Below are 27,364 nucleotides of genomic sequence, written 5' to 3'. Positions count from 1 at the left end.
AAGGCTTCTAGGATTTCAGGCTGCATGGAGGAGATAAGTAATACCAATAAACTATTTTCTTATTTGCCTTTTTGAAAAATATTTCATATTAAAAGAAAGAATACATACCTATCCACCATGGAAACAACTTAAAATATTACAATGAGGTGCAATGATCTATTTATATCTTTTCACTGGAGTGGGAGAGAATGTGCGTCTCATGAGGACAGGTTCCATACCAAGATCTTTTCCTTCCTTCACACCACTTGCCTTCTCTCCTACCTTGAATTCCTCTCTCCCCTCTTCCTTTATTGGCTCCCCCTCTTCCTTCTTTCCTTTGCTCCCTTTTAGTCTTTACAGTGTTCCCAGCCCTGCCTTAGTTTCTGAGAATTCAGTGGTAATAGAGGAGGTCTAGATTTCCCTGGAATAATATTCTTGTGAGGAAGAGAGACGAAGTAAACAAATATGAAGTATATACGCAAGATGCTAAGATACTGGTAAAGACTCATTTGCAAAGATTAGATAAATGATATTCTCACCCTACCGTCCTCTCTTGGGATGACAGTGTATGAGATGACCGAAAACAAATATTTTCATGTGAAGAGAGTAACTGGGAGAGGCCTGGGCAGGAAGGGTTACATGCAGGAAGTAATGCTCAGAAAATGGATGGCACTTAAAGTTATGGACCAAAGGTGAGCACTTAGGGCAAAAAGGGTTGATATGGGGGAATAGCAAATTTAGAAAGTTTCAAAGAGTTTGTCCATGGTGGAGCAGAAAAATGGGGTAGACATTGGAGGGACATGTGGATTTAATGATGAGAATCAGTTTGTTTTTCTTTCTCTCTTTCACATCTATTCCTATGCCTCTGATAGGAGATATTAGAGCAGTTTTGTTTCTAATAGAGATGATCTAATAGAGAAAGGGGGCTACTGAAGGGTCTTGACGGTGTGGCTGCAGAAATAATGTCTTCAGGAAATTGCAGAGATGGGGTTAGGGCATTGTTATAGGGATCTTCCTGAGAAGGAGCGTGGCCATCTCATGCACTGTCATCCCAAGAGAGGAACAGCACTGGTAGCTTAATAGTCTTATGGTTGAAAAATAAGGGAGAAATTAGTCTGGTGGCTTCTAATCTCCATGTTCTATAAGGTATTCATATAGTATTTTTCTACTTGGCTCCAGCTCCTGAGATAACTCTGCTGTCCCACAGAACTCTCAACATTGGAAGTTTGGAGTCAGTGTTATCACAGACTATAAAAGCACAAAGAGGGTATTGAAATCATGAAGTTTGGTCAATTTTTAGTCTATTCTGTGACCAGAATCATTCAAGAGAACTTAAACAACACTCCTAAGACCACTGCAGTAATTCGGGAGTATCACCAGGGTTGAATCTGAGACTGAGGGTCCTGAAATTAATCTCTATCTTTCTACATTTCTCTTACTAGATAGTAAATACGTGTTTCTTTGTTACTTTGATAGTTTTGGGTATCTTCATACCTGGCCATAAAAGTGATGCTTTACTGAGAAACCAGTAAGAAAAATGACATCAAAATAATTATTATGAAAAGGTCTTACCTGAAATAGTACATATATTAAGGTAACAGAAAATGTTCACAGTCAAGAGCACATGCTGTAGTCCCTGTGTTCCATACCACATTCTTGGATCCTCAGGGTTGTAGATGTGGAAATTGTGCTTAAATCTTGGATTTTGTTATAAGTCCTTTGAATTGTATGGTGGCCAACTGCTCTTTGGTTTGCCACTGTGCAACGAGTGTCCAGTGTTTCTCCCGTTCTGATAACATGTATGTGACCCTTTTCAGTATACTTCTGCCCTGACCTATGATGCTGTTCAAGTGATGACCGAAGCTTTCCGCAACCTACGGAAGCAGAGAATCGAGATCTCCCGAAGAGGAAATGCAGGAGACTGTCTGGCAAATCCAGCAGTCCCCTGGGGACAAGGTGTGGAAATAGAAAGGGCCCTCAAACAGGTCAGTCTCTGAAAATGAGAGTTACGATTTTAACATGGCATTCATTTTTATTTTGCTTTATTCTCATGTTTAATATACAGGCATTATTATTTCCTAACAACACAAAGATAGGTTGAAGACTGAAAGAAATCCTATTAATGAACTTTTCTTCACTGGAGCCCAGTAAGAATTACCTGTACAGTTTGTATCTTTTAGTGAAGTAAATATATAACTCTGCTTCTTTTCCATTTCCTCATTAGGTTCAGGTTGAAGGTCTCTCAGGAAATATAAAGTTTGACCAGAATGGAAAAAGAATAAACTACACGATAAACATCATGGAGCTCAAAACTAATGGGCCCCGGAAGGTAAATCTTTAGAGATTTAAAGGCAGGTGTCTCTCTGTGAAGAGGTGAGTTAGCTAATTATCATTGCACACTTCCAAAAACATCCTGGAGAAGGTTCATGTAGAATTTAGTGACTTCTAAAAACATATATATTATTGAAATTTTTTTTCTGAATCTAATCTGTTCTTTTCTGGTAAGTAATTTTGAAATGTAATTTAAAAACCACTAGCAAGTAAAACTGTTATACTTTTGTTTTCAGACTATAGGTGAAAAAATTTTTTAAAAAAGAATTTTTGGAGAGGAGAGAGAGAGAGAGAGAGAGAGAGAGAGAGAGAGAGAGAAGAGAGATGAGAGAGAAGAGAGAGAGAGAGAGAGAGAGAGAGAGAGAGAGAGAGAGAGAGAGAGAGAGAAACTGTTACTGAATGTTTAGTATTCAGAAGCCAAAAAATAGTGACTGCAAATATGGATTAACTTCAATTTAACATCTTTCTTTTAACTCTCATGGTTAAAATATCAGTTTGGTATTTATTTATATTTCTGTAAGTCCACTCCAGAACTACTAAGAGAATATGAAAAGTGAATATGAAGAAACAGGCCCATTTTAAGAATTGCATTTTGCTAGTTCCTTGGTAGTTTGATTACATGTACACATTCTTTAATTTAGACGAAGCTCAGTTAATGTGAGTGTAATTTTGGACTTAGACTTGGGATTAAAAATAATTAAATACGTTGGTAACAGAAAGGTCATTTATCCATGCTGTGACCTTTTTCAGATTGGATACTGGAGTGAAGTGGACAAAATGGTTGTTACCCTGACTGAGCTCCCCTCTGGAAATGACACCTCTGGGCTCGAGAATAAGACTGTTGTTGTCACCACAATTTTGGTAATTAGCTGCATTTGCCTATGTTGGACTTTCCTTTTTCTGATGAAAAATATCTTCCAAGGACAGTTGCTGTTTATGTTTTAGGGCAATAACTAATACAGAGCTGCTTTTGCAATGTTATGATCGTTTATTGCACTTTTCTTTGTCAAAAGAACAACATATACCCTTGCAGAACCATTCACACTGTTCTCTGTTCCATTCAAGTCTGAAATAGTCTGACAGATAGTTCATACTCTATTGCACACCCAAACAACGGGGCAAAGACTAAGAGGGTCGTCATATTTCCTCAGATGTTTTGCCTTGCCATTCCCACCTAACTCTGGGTAAACTCTGTATTTCATTTGTTAAATGAATTAATAATGTTTTTGGCTTCTTTTTTTCATAATAAAAGATGAAATTCTTAAAAAACAAGGATGATATCCATTCTTTTTACCCTTAATTTGTACACAGTGGTTGGTTCATGCACAGTATAAAATAAATGCATATTTAATAAATGAGGCAAAATTGAATTGAATCTTGAATGATCTGGGTTCTGAATAGATGAAAGGGAAATGTGGATCATGATGACAAGCTATTGGTGAAGTTGAGAAAATGGAGTTCATTATAGAACATGATTTTGTGACAAACATTTGTGTTTTATTTCACTTTAGCACGGATGTAATAGGTTTGTGGGATTCCTTATCCCAGCAATAAGAGATGCAAATGTAGAAAGGCTAATAAGATATTTGAGTAAAAACCTCAGTAGAAGCTTGGAAGTCTCTTACTCAGTAAAGGTGAGTTAGACATTTGAGGATTCTCACCTTCATCATGTCATTGAGAAGAGCTATTGCATTGAGACCTCAAATATCCTTGGTGACTGTTCCATTGAAGAACATTAGATGATGCAGAAGCATTTTTCCATGCTTCCTCTGAAGTTCGGAGCAGGGAGCTACTCTCCAGCTATCCTTGCGCCATCATCTTAGGATTTTATATCATAGCAGAAGTGAGAGCTGAAACCTGAAGCGTAGAATCAGCATATTACCATGGTTGTGAGTCTTTGAGTCTGTGTATGGAAGGATACACAGATGGATCTGATTTCCATATGAGAACTCCTTGGGGCAGCAAGGACACAAGACTTTGAGTGGATGCTGTTCTTGTGGTCAGTGCAAATTTAGCCAAGAGCAAGAGTGTGGTAGACCAAAGTTGAATAATATAGATGTTGAGCGGCATTTTCATCTCTCAGCTCCAGGTATTATAAACAGAAGGGGATATGCTATCATTTTGTGATTTCGAGTACTTTGTTAATTCTGATATGGTTAGGTAAAAGTTTTTTTCCCTTCCTCCCTTTCTCCCTCCCTTTCTTTCTTCCTTCCCCTCCCTGATCTGTCTTTTTCTGGTACCAAGGATTGTATCCATGGTTGCTCTACCACTGAGTTACATCCCTGTCCTTTTTTTTTTTTTTTTTTTTTTTTTGAGACAGGGTCTCATTAAGTTGCTGAGGCTGGCGCTTCTACCTTGTGATCTTCTTGCTTCAGCCTCCCATCATGAGTTCCTGAAATTATGGGCATGTGCCATGGGTACAAGTAATCTTAATGAAATATAATGACAGATATTTGAGGACTTTTGTTCCAGAAACATTATGATTCTCTTTTCCCCGCTAATGTTGTACACCATCTATGTTCTACATTATCTTTGGCAAACAGGTTATTATTAAACATGGAAGTCTGATTCAAAAAGAGTACATTATTAACTTAGCCATTTTAATCAGCTAAAGTGTGGTCTTTCTATATAGGAATCTCCGTATGTAATGATGAAGAAAAATCATGAAATGCTTGAAGGCAATGAACGCTATGAGGGCTATTGTGTCGACTTGGCTGCAGAAATTGCAAAACATTGTGGGTTCAAGTACAAGTTGACCATTGTTGGGGATGGCAAGTATGGGGCCAGGGATGCAGACACGAAAATTTGGAATGGGATGGTTGGAGAACTTGTATATGGGGTAAGTATGGCTCTCCTTATAAAGCTATTTAATTTGAACTGTTGCGACGGAATGGCCTCCCCTCCCTTCCAAGTGTCTGTATCTGAGATTGCTGGTGTCCCACATTACTCTAGAGATATGATCTTATTTCCTTGTGGACATGTGAATGATTGAGACTGAATCCAGAAGTAAACATGCAGATAGCTGCTGTAGGCATGCCATCTTGTCTTGAAGTGTATGGGTCATATGTATTATAAAGGTTGCAAAGACATAGATACAGTATAGATGTATAATTATGGTCAAGACAGATAGGTATCCTATTTATTTATGGAGAGGGAAGATGTTTGGCCAACAAATTGCTTTCCTGTTTATTCTGTACTGGCATTTTCCTGGGAAATAATTGTTGCCATTTTTTCTGATTCGTTTCCTTCCCCTTGCATCCAATCATGTAACCATGATTTGTTTTTGACTGTAATTCCAGTTCCTCCTCTCCTTTGTTTCCCTTACAGAAAGCGGATATTGCAATTGCTCCATTAACTATTACCCTTGTGAGAGAAGAGGTGATCGACTTCTCAAAGCCCTTCATGAGCCTGGGGATATCTATCATGATCAAGAAGCCTCAGAAGTCCAAACCAGGAGTGTTTTCATTTCTTGATCCTTTAGCCTATGAGATCTGGATGTGCATTGTTTTTGCCTACATTGGGGTCAGTGTAGTTTTATTCCTGGTCAGCAGATTTAGCCCCTACGAGTGGCACACTGAGGAATTTGAAGATGGAAGAGAAACACAAACTAGTGAATCAACTAATGAATTTGGGATTTTTAATAGTCTCTGGTTTTCCTTGGGTGCCTTTATGCAGCAAGGATGCGATATTTCGCCAAGGTTGGTTACTCACCTGCTTCAACTTTGTGCATTTTAGGTCTCCAGTGCATATTCATGGTGTTTATGAATTCACTCTAAAGAAGTTACCAGCTGCCGACTGCTTGTCCAAGCAAATTAAGACTTTGAAGGACAAACTTTGACCATCGGCGTAAGCCTGTGAAATATTTGAACAATGTTCTTTGAATGTTGATCATGTATTTCCCTGGTGAAATTATACACACCATGGAGAGGCTATAAAATGCATAAGGTTTCTATCATTCCATGCCTTCTTGGAGGGGTACCGTGTTTTTGCTGCATATTCTCATTTTACAGTCATCTGTGTGTTGATTCACAGACCTGTATATGGGAAAATGGGCAATTTAATTTATTAACAACAACAACAACAACAAAACTTGTTGGAAAAAAATTTGTTCACACACATCCCATTTCTTTTATTTTCCTAACATTGGCTCATGGAAATGCTGTAAAAAAGACATTATACAAGTTTTCTTTTTCTTTCTTTTTTTTTTTTTTGAGGTTTGCTGGCTGGATTAAAGAGATGATCACAGTTTATGAGTATCTGGAAATACATAGAATACGTAGAGAGGATTAATTATTCACTACAAAGCTTGTGTCATGTTGAATGGTAGTACACACACACCATGCAATAAACTCATTCTCTAGTATCATTAGGATGTGTTAATCCCTATACTGGAATGCCTAATTATAGTAAATCTGTCACAAAGCATCGATTATTTTTACCTTATATATGTGAGTGAGAATGATAACCATATGTGGCTCTTCAGAGGAATAAATCATGTTTTCTCTAGTGTGTGAACTTTAGCATTGAAAGCCAAATGGCTCACAGTCTACTGGAACATTTTTTTTCGGGCTGAATTACCCTTCTTTGATTCTAAGGGATGCTTTATGTAGTGAAGGAGGTGAATTTTCTGATATTAATTCATTAAGTTGTTGTATTTTGAGCACTTTCCTAAATTATCAGTCATTAATTTCAAAAACTATATGAAAAGCTCAAAACTATATACCTTTTATGATTTTTTCAGCATGTTCCACAACACAAGGTAAGGAAAATATGCCATGTGGGCAGAAATTATCAATGATTTACTTCTCTGATAAGAATTCTGGTGGTAGTGATTTTTTAAAAAATAGTATTTGTTTAGAAATATATATTTAAAAAAGCTTAGGTCCATCGTATTCCCTGGGGCTTTTCTGCCAAACTGCGTAGAATTAGAAATAATGCCAATGATATTTGCATGGCGTGACATGTGTACATGTGGAGGGACTGTATGTATATCTTTGGTATATGTTTCATCTCTAGCAGAACATAGAAGATTCACAGCTTCATCTCTATATTTAGTTTATCTGATTGAAGTTAAAGGTACAAAGAGAAGATCCTAATATTGAGGGAAAGGGGATCATATTGAGGTCTCAGGGAACATTCTGGTCCATAAAATAATAAATGACTTACCTTTGATAAGAAGGCCACTGAAGTATGTTACCCTGATTTGAGATGTAAGGCAATTATCCTAAAGTGATATAAATTATGCTCTGTATTTTGGTTGTGTAGGAGAAGTGCATGGGGTGCATCATGAAGTAGGATGCATTGTCTGAGTTCTCATGAATGGGTCTTTAGTTCTGTTTGCCCTACTCACCATCAATTGTGTCATGTGTCCTGAGCTTGTAGGAATAGAAACCCTATTTGCACATAGTGACTGGGGTACAAGACACATTTAACAGTGTTTGACATTGCAGGGTCCTCTACTACATATAGATGACTTCTCGTTTTTATTATGCCTGCTCCCAAAATAGGTTATTTTTTTCTGATTTTTAAATTTTATTCATAAATCATGACTCATATAATTTCACACAGAGAAATTTCACAGATAAATCTTTATTTCTTAGTAAGACACACAGATTTAGCTATCATGCTTTTTTTTCAATTTTCATGATTTATTTTTCATCAATCGTGAAATATATGTATATATATTTATTTGCATATAAATATATATGCAGAATTTATTTTATTAAAAATTTAAAATTTGAGGCTAGGGATGTGATCAGTAGTACAGTGCTTGCTGGACATGCATAAAATTCTGGGTTCTATCCCCAGTATTACAATAAATAAATAAATAAATAGATATTTTAAAAGTACCTATCTTTATTTTTATGTTCTATAGACATTAAAAAGTGAGCATAATATATAGTGTTGAAAAATTTAATGATTTTTTTAAAAAGAAGCAAACTATGATGCTTTAGAATGCAATGATGACTACTCTAGGTCAGAAGAGTAGAGTGGATGACTGACTGTCTTTAGAAAAAGCTTGAAATGCACAGGTGATTCTAAGAAATGCTCTTTAAATATTTTTTAAAAAATTATCATTCCTTTCCAATTAAAATATGATTTGGAACTATGTTATTAATGTCTGTAGAACACATTTAAGTTGTAATCTAGAATGATTGATTAGACTTATTGTTTTGGTCATTGGCCAGAAATTAACTTTACAATATCTTCACTATAAGATACAATTTTCCAAAGAATATAGTTTCTAAAAATGAAAACTATTTTTTCTGCTTACTTTGGGTCTTCCTCCCAATGTTTCTAAAGTATTTAAATAAATATAAAAATATTTTATTTTAAAAACAATTATTTAAAAGAAAATATAGTATATGTATATTTATTTGCTTCTTTAGTACATATGCTGAGAAGTAAATGTTTTGTTTTTAATTATAGAAATCATTTTTGTCTATTTAGAAACAGTCATTGATACCTTTAAAACCTTTGAAAGTAAATAACAAATTACTTAAGTATTTTTCACTTCTGAATGACTTGTAAGTCCAATAATATTTTGAGCTTATACATTTTAAATCAATGGAAATATTTAATCTCATTGAATCTGGTTTAAACACTGAAATAGAAATCAACTGGTGATATTTACTTTTTCAAAGGAAAAAAATGATTTATAAAAATTATTCCTAAACATTTAATTTAGCATGTGGTGGGTACGGTGGGTAGTCAAAACCAATTAGCCAGTGATCAGCTTTTCTTTGAAGGGATTAAGTTTTCAGGCACTGAATCTGCCACCTTTAATACAGGCTACCTGTTGTGTAGCTTATTCCTCTCATGTCATAGGGTAAATAGTGAACACTCTGAGAGTAGTTGTGTCTGCCTGAAGAATTTTCCAATGATAAGTCTTAATATCCTTTTCATAAGTGAGAATGATGTAACTTTTTCTATGCTATCATATTTGTTTAATTCTTTGCATCTCATAGAGATTTTGTAGTAAAGGCACTTATATTATTTTTGTTTTCCATTGCTATTTCTCTCTCATTTTAATCAACAGGAGTTTTCATCTAAAAAACAAAGGCAGGGACAACCTAATTTGAAGAGAAAGTTTTGGGTTCTTTTTTAATTTTTTCACTGAATGGTGTATGCTACCAATATAACCCAACAATTTGATATAGTATCTGTTTTACTAAGGGATGCATTTTTAAGTATTGATTAATGAGAACCTTAAGGCCATAAAGTGCCAAATATTTGTGACTACATTTTTAGAATTGTATCCTCTTCACTCTAGCAGGTCTGACAGACTTCACTCTCATAACTTTTGACAAAGCAGAGTTACCGGAGAACAGGAAAAATATTTAGTTTATTGGTTTGTTAATATTCCTCTAATTCTTTAATTATGTGTAGAATACCATATCATCATATAGTAAAATAATATGTTGGATTTCTTTTTATGCATCGACATATATATATTTATCTAGTTCAAATTTTAAAGTAAATTAATGGGAATCTATTAAGCTTTTAAAAAGTATCGTATGTAAGAATTTATAGTCACAGAAATATTGCTATTTTGTTATATTTCACAGTGGGAGTTTATTTGACAAACTTTTAAACATCTAATTTTTTTTTCTTTTAGTTTCCTTTTTTCTTAAGCAGAAGACAGACAGGAACAGGGCAGTGCATACCTTGAAGGCATCTGATTTTTATTCTTTGAGAATTATGTTTTGTGTCATATCTTTGTTTATGGTATTATTTTTTTTCCATTTTCTCTTTTATGCTGTATCAAATACCTATATTTTTGCATACATAAAATATAATTAAATTTTGGGCCTTTTTGAGGGATGGGAGCATCACTGGTGCATTCAAGGGAGGGATTTTTTCATAGTTTAATGTGACATCCATGGTGCACACTCTCATTTTAAAAAATAATTCAGTTTTGTTTGTAAACATTGTTATGAGTTTCGCTGATCTTCTAAGATTCTCTTCTTCATGTTTACTTATGTCATGAGTATATAAAGAACTATGATATTTAATGAATTGTTTGTACCTTTCTTAAAATTGCTTCATTATGGAATTTCATACCATGAACTATTTGGGCATTATAACTTTGAGAATCCCAGCATTTTCAAGTTTTGTCCTCTGGGTATGTTATCAGACTTAGTCAATCTATATTCCTTGCCCAAAATATTTAGTAATTTTTAAATTCAGTAACTAGTAGAAATATGGAAAAGTATAAAATGAAATATTCCTGTATAAGTCAATATTTGCATATTACTGCTAACTTGTTTTTTTTTAATTAGGTCATTCATTTCACTTTACAAATCCATTTCATACTTGTTATTAGATCCCTCTCTGGGCGCATTGTTGGAGGTGTGTGGTGGTTCTTTACCCTGATCATAATCTCCTCCTACACGGCTAACTTAGCTGCCTTCCTGACTGTAGAGAGGATGGTGTCTCCCATCGAAAGTGCTGAGGATCTTTCTAAGCAAACAGAAATTGCTTATGGAACATTAGACTCTGGCTCCACTAAAGAGTTTTTCAGGGTAAGAGACACTGCTTTGTGGCTTCTGATTTTGTACCTAAAATTTAACCTCTTTAAATTTTGTCACCTCCTCCCCACTGATCTATGCCAAGTTGCTATGTGAAGATAATCCTCTCTGTCATTCTGTTTTCTCTTGAATTTATCTGTATCTCTGACCCTTCCCTGTCCCTTTCCTAGCTTTGTTTCTTTGTTGATTCTTAACCCCTTTGGAGAACCACAATGTTGCAATGAAATTTTAATGTTTTATAAAAATTAATTGTCCTTTTGGAACAAAACTGAAGCAAAATATAGTTTAGATGGTTAATGTGTTTTAAACAAGGATATACTTTTATGTTTTATTTTACATAAATGAATCTCTCTTGCATAGTTTATGTTTGAAAGACCCACGTTGAAACCAAATATGCTAATTCTGTGTCAGAAAACAGATTATGTTATTAAGTGAATATTCTGAATTTTCCATGCAACCACTTCATGGAGAGGCTAACAAAGGCCCTCTACTTTTAAAATAGGTCACACAATCATAATGTGTCTATTAGATGTAGGTTAATATTTTTCTTCCAGTTAGTGGTCCTGTGTTTATAGGAAAAGACCAGGGCTTCATGCTAGCATAATTTTCTTTCATTTTACTATTATTTACATAAAAGAACTCATCCTGTTGAAATGCTTAAATACAGATGATTAATTTCTGTCTCAAACCAATGTATATGATGTGTGATGATCTCTGATAATCCACAAGCATCTTTGAATGTACCTGAGTTGTTGTGAGATCATGGCCAATTTATTTCATAATTAGGATTGGGACCTTCAGTTGGCCAAATGCTGAAGCAGCAGATTGTAATTTGCAGGCTATCTCCTCCTGAATTATTCCTGGTGTCTTTTCCAAATAACTTCAGCTGGGCTGAAGATACATAAGATGGAAGGAAAAGTGCGGGGGGCAAAACCACAGATAATGACAGAAAGTTAGAAATTGGGTTCAGGAAGAGTGTAAGACCTTAGTACTTTCTTATGTACCTCAATTTAAGTGGAGAAGTATGATCTGCCAGAAGATTTTTTGGATTCAATGAGGATCTAAGTATGAATATGGTAATACAAATTTGCTACTTAATGATAGTCTATGATCACTTCTGGACCTACATGTTAGGGTTGGGGTGCAGCTCAACTGTAGAGTGCTTGCCTAACGTGCATGAAGTCCTGAGTTCAATCCCCAGTCCCCATGCCCAAATCTTCAATGACAAATAGCTGCAATGATGTTGGACCTACATGCAATATAGGTATGCATACTTTCAATATAACATAGTGCTCTAATTTCATCGTAACAATAGATTTCTTAAAATAAATTAGAATACTGAATGTTTCTTCATTAGAAATATATGTCATACACAACATGATTTGCTTTTATCTTACCTGGAAAAATAAGATACTCTTTGAGGTAAATGAGATCTGTGAATGATACAGGAACCTGACCTGGTTTACTGAGTGGTACTTTTGTTGAGAAAATTATGTATATTGTTTGTAGATGCTCTCTCTTGCATTTGAGTAGGCATCTGTTGAGAGAGGTACTTATCACACCTTGTGTGGAAACAATGGTACCGACTACTTTCAACCACTATCCATCCTCATTACAGAGCTTTTCAGTGTATCTTAACTCAGTCCATCAGAGAAACATGCCTTAATCAGTAAGATGCCAGGATTTCATGCTCCATGTTCTCAAATTCTCTAGTAGACAAGAAGAGAAAGCTAGAGAACTCTGAACAAAGAAATTTGCTACTATTGTGTTTCAGCACACGAATCCTTGGAGACTGAATTTGCAATAGGCAGTTGTGGAATTTTCATAAGGTCATAGTGTTTACCTTTCCTACAGTAATAGAGAAATAATGGGTATATTTAGGAAAACTGACTACTTCTATTGACATAGGTTCCCAAAGCAGTTTCCTACACTTCATTGCTTTGAAGCCTTAAAATATTTCTGTCTGAAAGTTGCTATGATTTGGATGGTTTAAGTTGCCTCCAAAAGATTCATGTGCTAGAAGTTTGATCCACAGTCTGAAGATGTTGAAAGGTAGGAGAACCTTTAAGGGCAGGACCTAGCAGAAGATGATTAGGTCATTTGTGGCACAGTCTTTGGAAGGAATTAATGTATATCTCATGGGATTCTGGTTAGTTCTTGTGATAGTGGATTGTTATAATGTGAGGCTATCCCATGCACTTGGTCTCTTTTGCATGTGACCATTTTTATTCCCTTCTCACCACTATGTTGGATCACAGCTAAGTAGGCTGTCCCCAGAGACCAGACAGATGGTGCTTCCCTGTCTTGGACTTTCAACTTCCAAAACTCTGAACTTGTTAACAGTTTTGTTCAAAATAAAAATCCAACCTCAGGTAACTTGTTATAGCAACAGAAAACAGGGCGATGATTTTTGTTGGAATTTGATGCATTTTTAAACTGAAGCTAATTTGAGGGACTTGACAAATTTAGGCAGCTAGTAAATATGCTGAGATATTTTACTACTAACCTGAATTCTTTACTTGCACTCTTTTTCCTTGTAAAGCAAGATATCTGAATTTATTTCACTACTCCTTTGGTCTGTTCTTGGTCACATCCATGCTTGCTTATGTAATGCTAGAGTGTCAGTAATGACTGAAATACAAGCAGGTCCCCACAGTTCCTCTCAGCATAGCTCCAAAAGAACTGGTGATAAAATGACCTCGGCTAAGTCTCAGTACATATAACATTATAGCCAGCTTCTTCTTATTTAAAGAAAGAAGAATGTGAGCTCAAAAATACTCATAAGCTACATTATTTATTGTGTTTGTGTCAATAAGCAAAAGTTATATAGCAGCACATATTACTAAATAGAATAAGGCTTCATCATATTATTTTGTTGAAATATATGACATGGTTGAGATTTGAAAAAATATGTATACAAAAGACTTATTTCTCTAAGGGGGATTAAATAAGTGTTCGTAGTTTGTAAATAATTTTGAACAACTTTTCTTTATATATTAATATTTCATATTTGGGTGTTATGATGATGATAGAAAAATCTTATTTTTATTTCTGACACCCCAAATATTGATTGTGGTACTGTGGTTTTCTGGCAGCATCCATCAATATTTCCTTTTGAGCACAAACTTTCTATTCACAGACTGTTATGTACAGTGTATAAACAAGATGAAGACAATTTGGAGACATTTTGGAAACAAAAATATTTGATATTCATTGGTATTTTTTTTAATCCTAAGGTATACTGCAGTTTTTTAGCTGTACTACAGCTAAAAAACTGAGATTATAGGAGTGTGCCCACGTACTTGGTATCATCGGCTAATCTTCAAAGCTCTAACATTTATCTTATTCTTCCTAATATGACTTACTTTGATTTTATTGATAGCTTTTTTCCTTTTTATCCTCTTTTACAATTTTATGGATTATTATTACCTATATTACTGTTTAAAGGTCTATTGCTGTGTTTATTATATCAACCATTTTTTTTTCTTTTTTTATCTAATGAAGAGCTTTGGATTAGTTAGCATTGGAGAAACTGGTCAGAGCACCTAGGTCATTGTCTAAATTTTAAATAACTAACTCAAGAATGAAAAACAACTTATGAAAATTTAGAAGTTAATGTACATTTCAAATATCAAATTCAGAATTCTGAGCTCTTAGTCTATTATCTCAATATTAATGAATGATTTCATGAAATCTTTGTTGAAATGAAACCACCTTATATGCAATTATGAGATGAATATTTTGTAGTTTATAGGGACCTTTTTCATACAAAAGTGATATTAGTTGTTCAAGTGAAAGCCTAAATTACTTTCAGATTTCAGGTAAATAATAATAAAGTAGGTTGTACTAATATTACTTTAATGAAATCAGTGAGAGTAATAGTTTTAGAGGTTCAGTTGAAGTTGCAAATTTTCTAATTGTACATGTACTTTTCTTCAATGACAATCTGTCAATTAATAAAACATTTATTTAAACATTAATAAAACATTTATTTTGTTTGGCTGGAAGGAGAAAGTAAAGGGAGGGCAACTATCAAGATAAGTGAGGAAAATAAATTGGCAACTTCATGTTCTGCGGTTTTCTGCTTATAGAACCCATGCACATTACTTATACAGAGTGAATGATAATACCTGAATCATTTTGGAGTTGCTGATCATTCTAATTATAGTGCCACTGTAGCCCACCTATAATTAAGAAAGAATTAGGCTTTCAATTAGAAACTACTATTTTTAGAATTTCACATTTTGATAATTTCTTCTCTCAAAAAATAGGACAGATCTTCAATTATGTGATGATTGTGTTGTAGATAATGATTTCATAGAACCTATATGCATTATGTTCCCATGAAACTGAGGTTTTTAGGACAGAAAATGACTTTTGTATATAAACCTATCATTGGCCTGCTAATTCATCAGTCCATGTGGCACTATGATTAACTTGCAGATTGGGACCTGCCTCCTCATCCCTGTCCTAAATCCTTCACACTGCAACCTCTGGTTCTCTTATCTGTAAAGATGAGGGACATGGTGTATTGTTTACAAAATAAATCTACTTTAATCATTTCAATTTGATAAAGAAAAGACTCTAAACCATTGCCAAAATAAAGGTGTTTCCCTTCTTACTGCATGGAACCAATCATTCCCATTTGCAAAGGATAAATTTAATCTAATTAAATCCATTAAAGTAGGCTATTGTTACCCAGCATCAGTCTTTTTGCAGAGTTTTGAAATAGTATTAATGATAGACAACTAGTAATAAGGCAACTGTTCCTTACTTAAGTGAAAAGATTAGTTTGAAACTCTCATATATATATACACACATACACATAATATATGCATATATGATTACTAGAGAATGATGACAATTAGGAGTTCCCTTTTAAAAGGCAGCAATCTTTTCTTCTTACTTCATCTGTGGCATAAGATACACTAATTTATATTTCCACATAAATACAAATTGAAATACATTAATAGATAAAAATGTTCTAGCCATTATAGCAGTTCCCCTATAGAACTATATTGTTATAATTTTCCAGTTACTGTTTTCAGTTAGCAAGAATACATGATTGTTTCTTCATCAATATGCTGCCCAGAACAGATATCACTAATTTGGGGTTATTTTCCATGTTGTTTTATTATTTCTGGGTACTGCTAATTATTACTCTGCCACAGTATTGCCCATTTATGTGCAAGCAGGAATATGGAGGTCTAGCTTTTTACATATCAGTACACATATATATTCCATCTTTCAAATTTTTTTAGAAATGAAGTGAGTATAGCTATATGTATATTCCCATATATGTGAAAAGTTACTCATATCAGAATATATGTTTTACAGACCTTCACACGTGCTTAAATATTTAAATAGTTTCTAAATTAGTAGGCATTAGATACATGCTGAATATAAGTACATAAGCAATAAATAGTGCTATGCATATAAGTCAGCTCATGCATGGTTAGTCATATCTATTACCAATTTCTCCTCCTTGGTTTTTCTGTGGACTTTATTATAGCAGAACAATCTGCACAGCTGACAACTCTCATGCCCAAGCCTTCTTTAAATGATCCAGTACAAGTTGAATCATTTCCTTTCTGGTTGGCAGTTTTTTCTTTTTCTCACATTTTAATTTTTCTCACCATTCCACAGAACATCTGAGAAAGCACTGAGTTTGTGAAGACTTTAAGGACACAATCAGTCTAAGCTGCCTGGAAAGAGCCTCTGTCCTCTGTCTCAATTCAGCTAGCTCTAGCTGGGTGAACCGTGCAGGAAAGGTCAAAATTGTAGATGACTTTGCCATTGTTTCCTTTAAAAAGTATTGCTCCCTTTCAGGTCCATGCAGTTCATGGAGTGGTCCTCAAATTTCATAGGACTGGACAACTAAAGACATGTAGACAACGCCAGAGAGATCATTTGTTTTCAGTGGCCCAAGTACTAAGAAAGGGAAGCGTCTTGTCTATTTCTTGAATTGTGACTGTCGTGCACAGTGATAGCTTCTTCTAGGGTGAATGGGTTCTTTTAGTGACTTTTACCCCACAGCTATTCTCTGCAAAGGTCTGTGCTCTCTACCCATCCAGCTGGGTCATTGAGGAAACCACCTAACATTCTACTGGCTTAACACTTAGATCAGATCAGGTCACAGGAACTTTATTGTTGCAACAAAAAGAAAGCACTCCTTTTCACACCAACTGCAGATCATGAGGACAACTAATATAGCTGGAAAAGTTAAAACAGTACAGAAATAATTTGGGACTAAATCTTTCATTTAAAAACCCTTTAAAAATTCCCATCTGGATGCTTCGCAGTGAAGATGAATTTAAGAATAAAGAGTACAGATACTCCAGATGACTTAGTGTTCAATTCACTTTATGGTTGTAAGGAAAAGAATCATCTGAATTTTCCACACTAGGTGTGAAAATAAACATAGTAATAAACAGCTGGAGAGCTTTGTGCAGAGAGAATAGAATCATGCTATTAGAATCAAATATCAACTAAATATAAATATTGTTGATGAAATTTTCAGAATTCTTTAACTGACTTTTGATATTTTAAAAAAGGCATTAATTTATCATTCATATTTCCAGCATGTGATTTTGCTAATATTATTAATTAAAATATATTATTAATATATTTTTCAAATATAAATATGAAAATATGAAATTACTCTTTTGAATTTTATATATATATAATTTTTATTATTATTATTTTTAGTGGAAGTTCATTCTTAAAATGGCAGAAAGAATGTGGACTTGAACTAAAGTAGTTAAAGCATGGAAGATAATGTTTAATAATAAAACATCTTTGATCATTTTATCAGAAAGATTTAGATTAGTGTCCTTAAACCTCTATTTCAAGCAAGCATGAATCAAACATTAGCTTTTTTGGAGGCCAAGGCAGGAGGAATCTCAAATTTGAGGCCAGCCTGTGCAATTTAGTGAAATTATCTCAAATCAAAATAAAAAGGGTTGGAGATGTAGCTCAGAGGTAGAACACTCCTAGATTCAATCCTGAGTACTAAACACTTTAACAAACATTTATTTGGGGACACAGATACCCTTTCTGCATATGCATTAATAACGTGAGAGTCAAGGGTAAGAAATGTAGAATATACTAATACCAGTTTTGAGATCAGGAACAGGTCCTTGTTCCCAGTGATGATTAAACACCTGAACACACTGAGGCAAGCATAGGAAGCAAGTTTTATTTAAGAACGGAATAGATACAAGACTTCTCTGAAGAGAAGGGGCCCCAGAGCTGGGTATCCATGGGACGGGTGCATCTTCCTAATTTATAGACCCCAAACCCCTATTTTAATTATTGTCTCTCTTTCTTCCCCATAAAGGTAACCAAGGGCAGGCTCGGGAGGTTTTTGGCAACCCCCAGTGCAGAGGAGTACAGTCACAGAAGTTAACCATTAGGAGTCCACTGTTTTCTCTTTAATAACCAGTCTTCATCCTCTCACAACCCTCATCATTCATAACCTATACTGATGACCTGACCTTCAACCCTGCCTTAGTTTGCTGAGAAATGTGACATATCCTGTTCACTTGGGCCAGGAGGGGGGTGCAGGCAAGTTGGTTTTTTGGCAAAAAAAAAAAAAAAAGCAAAAAAGCATGTGGGGGTCAGCACAGTAGCCCCATTTTATAGGATTATTCTCTTAAGTGTTCCCCCATTCTCATCTATCTGTCCCTTATGAAATCATCATCTTTGATTTCCTGAAGGAATTCAGACTGATAAACCAAAGGGCCCATTTGTGGCCCATCATGGCCCTACATCATGGCGGGTAGTTTCCTGGTGGTGTCTGATTTTGCAACCATGTGTCTTTTATGTTATTTCCCCTGAGGTGCAAGGTTTTTTGTTTATTTGCTTATTTTAAAATCAAATGGAGTCCTTTTTTATTTTCCCTTAAATCAAAATTTCTTAAGATTGTTTGAAAACATTTGGCCATTGTATTGGGCTCCTTTCTTTCTTATTTGTAACCGTGGAATATTGAAACACTATTGGAGCCTATCAATGGGATACATAGAGATGCTAAAGTCTTAGGAGGTGGGAATAGAGCATAGTGTAAATGGTCCAGTATTGTGTCTGTTTTCTTTAAAAAAAAATGTGATGCTCTGAAAATTTGTTCATTTATCCAAAAAAATAATCTCATAGCCTTTTAGGCTAGAACAATTAATCAACACAACCAGGTTTTATTCTTAATTACATCCGCCTTTCATTTGTTTAAACATACACACACTCATACACTTAAAAGTTGTTGAGGTTGGATCAAAATGCTGCAGAGAAGTTCTTTATGCATCATTTGATCTCTGATGTCCTTGCCATCTTGAAACATAGGGATTCAATTACAAATTAACTCCCAAGTGCTGTTCATATCAGAAATATTGTTGCATTATCGAGTTTACCTTCCAAAGGAGTTCTTGAACATGCCTTATAAATCTTTTTTTTTTTTTTTTTTGGTACAGGGGCACTCAAACACTGAGCCACATCCCCAGCCCTATTTTGTATTTTATTTAGAGATAGGGTCTCACCGAATTGCTTATCACCTCACTTTTTCTGAGGCTGGCTTTGAACTTCTGATCCTCCTGCCTCACAGCCTACTTAGCTGCTGGGATTACAGGTGTGTGCCACTGTGCCTGACTGCCATATGAATCTTAACCTACTACTTTTCTTATCATCAAATTCCATTTTGCTTTAGATTTCATTCTTATAGTTTTTAGAAAGTTCTTTTGAAATTAAAACTAGCCTCCCAAATATTTTCATTCATCGGTCCTCATTCTGACTTACATAATTTTTTGCTTTTCCATTTGACAGCTGTCTCAAACATAGGGAGATAACTATTGTCTCTTTCTTAAATTTTCTCACTCAGAATTCTGAATTCTCTCAATCATTCTTTCAACACATTTTCAAACACTTTGTTACAGCCATCCTAACTTGGGGATGTAGGTTTGCTAATGTTCTGTTTGCAACTGGTATCTAGAACTAGAGTGTGATCTGGCCTACTTATAGAGAAGGTTGACCTGAGCCTGAAAATTCAAATTTCAGACCAATTTCAACCTGGGTCTTTGTGTTTTTCAGGCATCACAACATTTGCATGAATACAAAACAAAATAAAACAAAACACCCTGTTGCTAAGGCAAGTATTCTGCAGTCAGTGCAGTGTAACGATTGACCTTACCCCATCCCTGATCACTTACTTCACTTACACATCCTGCATGGCCCTCAGTGCACTGGCATTTCAAATTCTGTTATCTGACATTTTTGTTAGCTTTCACAACTGTGACAAAAAAACCTGATGAGAACAATTTTAGAGATGGAAAAAGTCTATTTGGGTCTCCCAGTTCCAGAGGTCTCAGTCCATAGATGGCCAACTTCATTCCTCCAGGCCCAAGTGAGGCAGAACATCATGGTGGAGGGGTGTGGAGAAGGAAAGCAGCTCAGGATATGACAACTGGGAAATAGAGCGCTCCACTCACCAGAGACAAAATATAAACCCTGAAGGCATCCCTATTTCTTCTAGTTACACCCTACCTTCCTGTAGTTTCTATCCAGTGAGTCTTTATCAGTTAATTGAAGCACTGATTAGGTTAAAGCTCTCGTAACTCAATCATTTCACCTCAAAATTTTCTTAACATTGTCGGTTACATGAGGTGTTGGGGGATACCTTGTATCTAAATTATAACATCTAGACTCTATTATTTTATTTCAACCCTTCAAGTTTATTAGCTTCTGTAATAAATGAGTTGAATTAATAGCTTGCCATACATTGTGGTTTACTGAAAACCTGGATAATTTAAATATGGATTGTGGTAAGCCTCATGTCTTCCATTCTGTGAATATAAATTGATTGTGGCTAACATGCTGGGTTTTGTATTTATCCCTGTTAAATTTCACTTTGCTTTTTGGCTTATTGTTGCAAGCCCATACAATTTTAATACTGATTCTATCATCTACTATGATAATATTGCAAATTTGGAGTAAAAGCAAATATTTGGGATATTTGCCTTTTATGTAAGCAACCTAATTGTAAACTAAAATACCGGACAAATGAGACTGTGTATCGATTCAATGGTATGATCACAGCTTTCATTCATATCAGTATTTGCATATTAATAAGTAATAACCAGCAGGGCTCCATCGTGCAAGCCTGTAATCCCAGCAATTCTGGAGGCTGAGGAAAGAGGATCTTGAGTTCAAAGCCAGCCTCAGCAAAAGGGAGGCACTAAGCAACTCAGTGAGAGCCTATGTCAAAGTAAAATACAAAAAAGGGCTGTGGATGTGGGTATATTGCCGAGTGCCCTGAAGTTCAATCTCCTATACCCCCCAAAAAAGGTAATAGCCAAAGCTTTTGAGTATTTTTTATTGTAAACCCACAAAATTCTGATAACTCTCATTCTTTAATCCATGAAATTATATTACATATATTGTTAAATAGTTTGATGATTAGGGTGTGGTGGCACATGCCTGTAATCCCAGCAGTTTAGGAGGCTGAAGCAGGAGGCTCATGAATTCAAAGCCAGCCTAAAAATTAATGAGACCCTAAACAATTGTCTCTAAATAATATATATATATATATGAGTTGGGGATGTTGCTCAGTGGGTAAGCACCCCTGGGTTCTATCCCAGTTAAAAAACAAAAAACAAAACAAAAAAAAACCTTCGATACCAAATCTATTCTCTGTTCACAATAGACCTTGAATGGGCTGATTAAGTAACCTTATTAAAATAAAATATGTAGGAATAACAATTGCTCTGCACTTTTCACTATAAATCCACTTTGTATGCACACATGTGTACATATATGTAGTTAACACATAAGAAATAATTAGTAGGATATTCCATTAACGCTATTACTTACCATTTATTAGGGAATGAAAACACATGGAAATATCATTGCATTTTAAATTTTAAAAACATTTTTTCCCAAGGAGAAAATTAGCAAAGAATATGACTGTATTAATAATGCATGTATTAATTTAACTATGTATTTATCATATCTGAGAGTAATTTCAGAATGCCAAAAGAGCTCTGAGACTAAGCTTTACTTTTAGTTGATTAAAATGCTGTTGAAAATATAATTTACTCAGGTATCAGTTAGCCTATAAATAAATTATATACAAATATTTAACTGGATTTTTTTCTAAAATTTTATAATATTCTCAAGTGACTTTTTAACAGAACACTATTTATCTAAGCACTGTGTCTCAGTTTAGTCTGTATGTACATGTTTGAAGATATGGATATCTGGAATTCATTTCTGGTTCTTTTATGAGCTAACAATCTGCTGTTATAGGAAAGAAAATTTTTCTGAGCCTTGTTACTCAAATAAAGGGCTTGGAATGTAAGATGAGATTTGTAAGTTCTGTTATGTTACCAATCATTTGAAAATCTGAAACTGTTAAAAATATTTCTAATTATAGACTTCAATAATTGCATTTCAATTTTTAAGAAGCTGAGAACTTTTGTCATTTTAGTGCTAGAAGCATAGTTTGATGTGGACCTCAATATTATTTGAAATTTTTTTATTTGAAAAAATGTTTAATGTAGATTAGTCAAATGGAAAAATCCTCATGAAAACAAACATATCAAATCACCCTTCTATAAAATATGTCATAATCCTTTACAAGTAACTTATTTATTAAATTGTAATTTTAAAAAAGAGAAGGAAAAATGTGAGATCCCCTATGAAATGTTCATTATTACCTAACACATCTTATATTAATGATTCTAAAAATATTTTCCACTCACTTGAGTCTTGACATCATTAAACTGAAAATTTGAATATAAATCTTTTAATACAAAATTATAGTTTTAATATCAAAGTTTAATAGGAGTTAATAAACAAAGGAATGCTTATCTAAGGAAATATTTTAAATATTTTAAAAATGTACTAACGGTTGGGTCTCCCCCTCTATAGTGCCCCTGTTATAGCCCCTCTTCTATCTAAAAGTAATTTATAGCGAAATAAAATTAAATCAAAGAAATCTTAATATTTTAATTTCAATATTTCACATTTTTTACTGTGTATCATGAGTCTTCAGTAGTTCAATGTCTCTTTGAATTAAGCTGAAATAATGTTGACTTTTAAATCTTCATCTTTCAATAGTTTGCTTAGCCTTATGTATTAAACATAAATGATATTAAAATGTAAAGAACTTATTAAATTAAAATTAAATTAAAATTATTTTTGAAAAACTATAGCAAGACAAATTGTAGCAAGAGAAAAGCCTGTGATCTTACTACACAGACATCCATAAAAGTCAGGAAGTAGGGAAGAAAAGAAAAAAAGTGTTTAGAGAAGTAAGAGAAGATAAGAGAAAGCATTGGGTTTCCATGAGCTAAAGGAGGACAATGTATGAACGAAATTTGTACAGTGGATCTACATACAGCATAGTTCTTGTAGTGCATGGAAATGTATACAAAGCGTATTACTTTAGCACAATGTGTATGTATGGTACACTTAAAAATGACTAAGTGGTAAATTTGATGTCATATATTTTTTCATAATTAAAAATGTTATGGAGCATTTAGAAACAAGAGCATGGATTCTTTCCGCTTTGCATAGTTTCTTTTCCTGAACCCAAACTCAGATTAGAATTACAAATGATAGGAAAATATGCACTTTCTTTAAAAAGTCAGTATGATTTGTATGTGTTCACTCTTCAACTGTGCTAAAATGTGCTCAAATTTAGACATGGTTTAGGAAGGTAGTGAACATCATTGCCAGCTGTTCATCTTCTAAGTCCACACAAAGGGGCTAATTGAGACAATTTGATCAGTATTTGATTTGCATTTTTCAGACAACTGCTTACATTTTCCTGGGTGCTTTTGATGTAGGACATTGAATGCATGTAACATGAATTGCTGGAATTTGGAACTTTAACAGGAAGCACTGTTTATATTACCTTAGCTGACCACATGGAAATTTTAAAATCTGAATAAAAAATCTTCATTTTTTAAAAGCATATTTGTAAATATGTTCTAAGAAATGAGTGGTTCAGAGGCTGGAGTCTCTATTAAGAATGTGGTCTGATTCTTTTAAAAGTAGTTATAAAAGGCTGAGGCTGTAGCTCAGTGGAAAAGCGTTTGCCTTGCATGCGTGAGTTCCATGGTCACCACCAAATAAAAATATATAAAGATGCTGTGTGTTCATCTTCAACTAAAAAATATTTTTTAAAAAGTAGGTATAAAATACAAATCAACAAATATCTCACTCTAATGAATGGTGGTTTCTGACATAACAGTATCAGATTCTATGAACTATGTAGGTGTGCACCTTTGGTTAAGTTTGTTCAAACCATAGTTCTTGAAGAGATATGGTTATGAAATCATCTCATTAACTTTTTAAAAAACTTTTTATTTGTTCTTTTAGTTTTTTAGTTATTCATGACAGTAGAATCTATTTGATATATTTATACAAGCATGTAATGAATATATCTTATTCGAATTAGGAATCCAGGCTTGTGGATATAAATGAGGTTGAGATTCACTGTGGTGTATTCATATATGTACATAGAGCTCATTAACTTTTTTTTTTAAATCTTATTTTCCACGTGTACAGATTGCAGGATCACATTGGTTATACAGCCACGTTTATACATAGGGCCATACTAGTGTCTATTGTTTTGTTCTGCCCTTCCTATCCCCCCTTCATTAACTTTTTAAAATAAGTGAACAGAAAACTAACAACTAGGAGACAAATGAATTAACTTATTAGGAAAAATATTGTAACTTACAAAAATTCTTACTTATGAAAGAAAGCTACTTTTAACCTGATGCATCATTAGCAATGTTCATTGTAAGATCTTGGATAATTTGTAGAATTTTATTATTTTAAAATTTTATCATAAAATGTTGTTCAGTCTAAAAAACATGTCATGCATATTACAGTATCTGTGATGTTCTTTCATTAAAAAAATGAGTGGTTTATCTTAATAGTACTTGTAGTTCTAGATGAAGTAACATGCCAGATCTTGTATATTTTTAAATAGTTCAAAACTGGAAAGATAGAAATCAAGAAACTCAGTCAAAACACTATAGCTAGATACATTTTTCTGTATTACATTGTAAAAATCTGTTAATTCATAGAAATAATATATTTGTATTTGAGAAATATTCTTAAAATTAACAAAAATCTTTTATGAATAAAACAAAATTTCATTGCTAATGTTTGGATTTTCTCAAAGGATATTCACATTACAAAGCATTATTTTAATTGACATGGTTAATGGATGATTTGAATAGATAATTATGTAATTTCATTCTGAATTCTTCTTTATCAGCTTATGATATTGTTCCAAAACATTTCAACATCGTGATTTTACGGGTGTTCATATTACAGAGAAACTTTGGAATTTAATAAGATTGCATGCAATTTAATCTAACTCATATACTGTAGCATCTTGCAATTGGTGGAGAATAGAAAGGCAGAATATAGGAGAAAAAAATATATAAACAATTTCTACTGGAGGCAAAGATCCGGAAAAAGCAAAACTGTTATTTTCCTAATTAAATCCCCAAATATTCAACAGCAGACATTTATCAAGAACCTAGTATATGAAATATATTGTGCCAATCATTGTAAAGGCCATAAAGGTAAAATTTTTCTAGCTGAGTTCCTGGCAGAACTTTCCATCTTGTAGTTGTGTCTTCATAGCCCAGAGCAAGCCTGATCCACAGGGTAATGCATTTTCAAATCTAGTATCACAAGAATTGATATTATCTAGTAAGAGAAATAGATTGAAGAGTGCTTCAGGTAAATGATTGGATGATAGAAACAGTATTAAAAAGTGAGAAATAATGATATGTATTTAGGATGAAAGTATTTTGGATGGAGGATACCTGTCTTTTCACTGCATAACCACTGGGCTGAAATTGTCCCCAAGCCCTGTCTCAGTATAGCTGTCCCTTTTCAGATGGTGAAAGTGTAGAAAGGCTACACTGTCAAGTTCCTTTCCCTGTGAGGTGAGTGGTAAACCTCAGTGATGAAAACCTATCCTTCCTCTATTGGTGCTTGACCCTTGATTGTCAGATTGTCACCAAAATAAAATGCTTTTATATGTAAATCTGCCTGACTCCCTAGGACAGCATTCTAAATAAATCTGTATTTCTCATATATCTGTTATAATGAATTGACGTAGACTTGCTTTCTGTAAGATAAAGGTTATAATTTTAAAATTTCTTGGAATAAACATCAAATAAGACCCCCCCAAAAAAATCTCATGAGTTTTAAAAGTTTTCAATATCAATTTTCCACTCCAAGCCTCCTCCTACATTAGAATAACAAAAGGGATTATTCAAAGTCACCTTCCCAAAAGGGATTAAAATCATTTGAGAAAACTGTGCATAGAAAAATAAGCAGACTTCCAGATGCTTTGACTTTCCAACTCCATGCTCAGCCTCTTTTAACTCTGAACAGGAAATATTCAAAGATTCTTTTGATGTCTATCTTTGCTTTTGAATCAGTTTTTAAGATAAATATTCCTTCAATAATATGGTTTCAATTAGCCCTTCTTTGTTTCCTATCACGGATAAGAATGTTTACATCTTGAAATGAATAGTATTTTAGTGTTTAAATATTCAAAAGAGAAATTTTCTTGTTTAGTTCATAGAAAATTTAAATGTCCAATAAATATTTCTTTAAAAGATTTGTTTTATTCTAGATTTGTCCATTCTATATCTAATGGCAGTTTTCAGTATTTCTATATTCTTCAGCAAATGGGCATTACCTTATGATCTCACCACTTGCTTATCTATGAATATACATTACAGACTCCTGTTCTGCCAATAATTAGGGATAGATCATGTAGTAGTTGGGCAGTAAAAATATTCTTTTGGGTTGTATTTTAAGTTGAATTAGTCTTATGATAGTATGGTGAATTTATTAATTGTGACTACTTCAGATTGCTTCTTGGTATATAGTAGCTTGTTTGCCATAGCAAATTGTTTGAGATCCTCATAATATAAAGCCAAATTATTTTACATAAGGATAGAATTGCTATTCATGAAGAATGTTAAAAAATGAATATTTGTCACTGGCCTGTGTCCGGTCTCTAATGGCATTGAAATAGTACTATTTCTTTTTGTGTTTTGTCAAAACCTATTAGACCATCTCTTAGCTTTCTTGGGCTTCTTTTTCTGCAGAGATCTAAAATTGCAGTGTTTGATAAAATGTGGACCTACATGAGAAGTGCAGAGCCCTCTGTGTTTGTGAGGACTACAGCTGAAGGAGTAGCCAGAGTAAGAAAGTCTAAAGGAAAATATGCCTACTTGCTGGAGTCCACTATGAATGAATACATCGAACAAAGGAAGCCCTGCGACACCATGAAAGTTGGTGGAAACCTGGATTCCAAAGGCTATGGCATCGCTACACCTAAAGGATCCTCATTAAGGTGGGTGGAATAGTATAACAATGTGCTAAATGTTGTTATAGTATCCCACCTACCCTGATGTGTCTTTAAGACTCTCTCACGGTTTGTATACGGATAAGAGGTAACTCACCATCACAAAAATGACCGGAAAAGTTTC

General features: G+C 34.1%; 1 protein-coding gene across 12 annotated transcripts in view; it reads left to right on the top strand.

The window, feature by feature from the left end:
- Gria2 (glutamate ionotropic receptor AMPA type subunit 2) overlaps nt 1–27,364 on the top strand; it is a 139,642-nt gene that overhangs the window by 106,030 nt on the left and 6,248 nt on the right. For all 12 annotated transcript variants that reach the window (XR_005737304.2, XM_021730278.3, XM_078021959.1 and 9 more), the window contains 7 exons: nt 1,797–1,964; nt 2,204–2,308; nt 3,061–3,171; nt 4,943–5,149; nt 5,638–6,008; nt 10,637–10,835; nt 26,981–27,228. Coding sequence is in view for 11 of the 12 variants with exons in the window: in XM_021730278.3 (XP_021585953.1) it covers nt 1,797–1,964; nt 2,204–2,308; nt 3,061–3,171; nt 4,943–5,149; nt 5,638–6,008; nt 10,637–10,835; nt 26,981–27,228 (1,409 nt within the window). In the remaining variant the exon portion in view is untranslated. The remainder of the gene's footprint in view (nt 1–1,796; nt 1,965–2,203; nt 2,309–3,060; nt 3,172–4,942; nt 5,150–5,637; nt 6,009–10,636; nt 10,836–26,980; nt 27,229–27,364) is intronic.

Source organism: Ictidomys tridecemlineatus, chromosome 9 (assembly GCF_052094955.1).
Source record: "Ictidomys tridecemlineatus isolate mIctTri1 chromosome 9, mIctTri1.hap1, whole genome shotgun sequence".
Classification (NCBI taxonomy): Eukaryota; Metazoa; Chordata; class Mammalia; order Rodentia; family Sciuridae; genus Ictidomys; species Ictidomys tridecemlineatus.
Note: the sequence above shows the minus strand (reverse complement) of the source record. Positions and strands in the feature narration are given on the sequence as shown.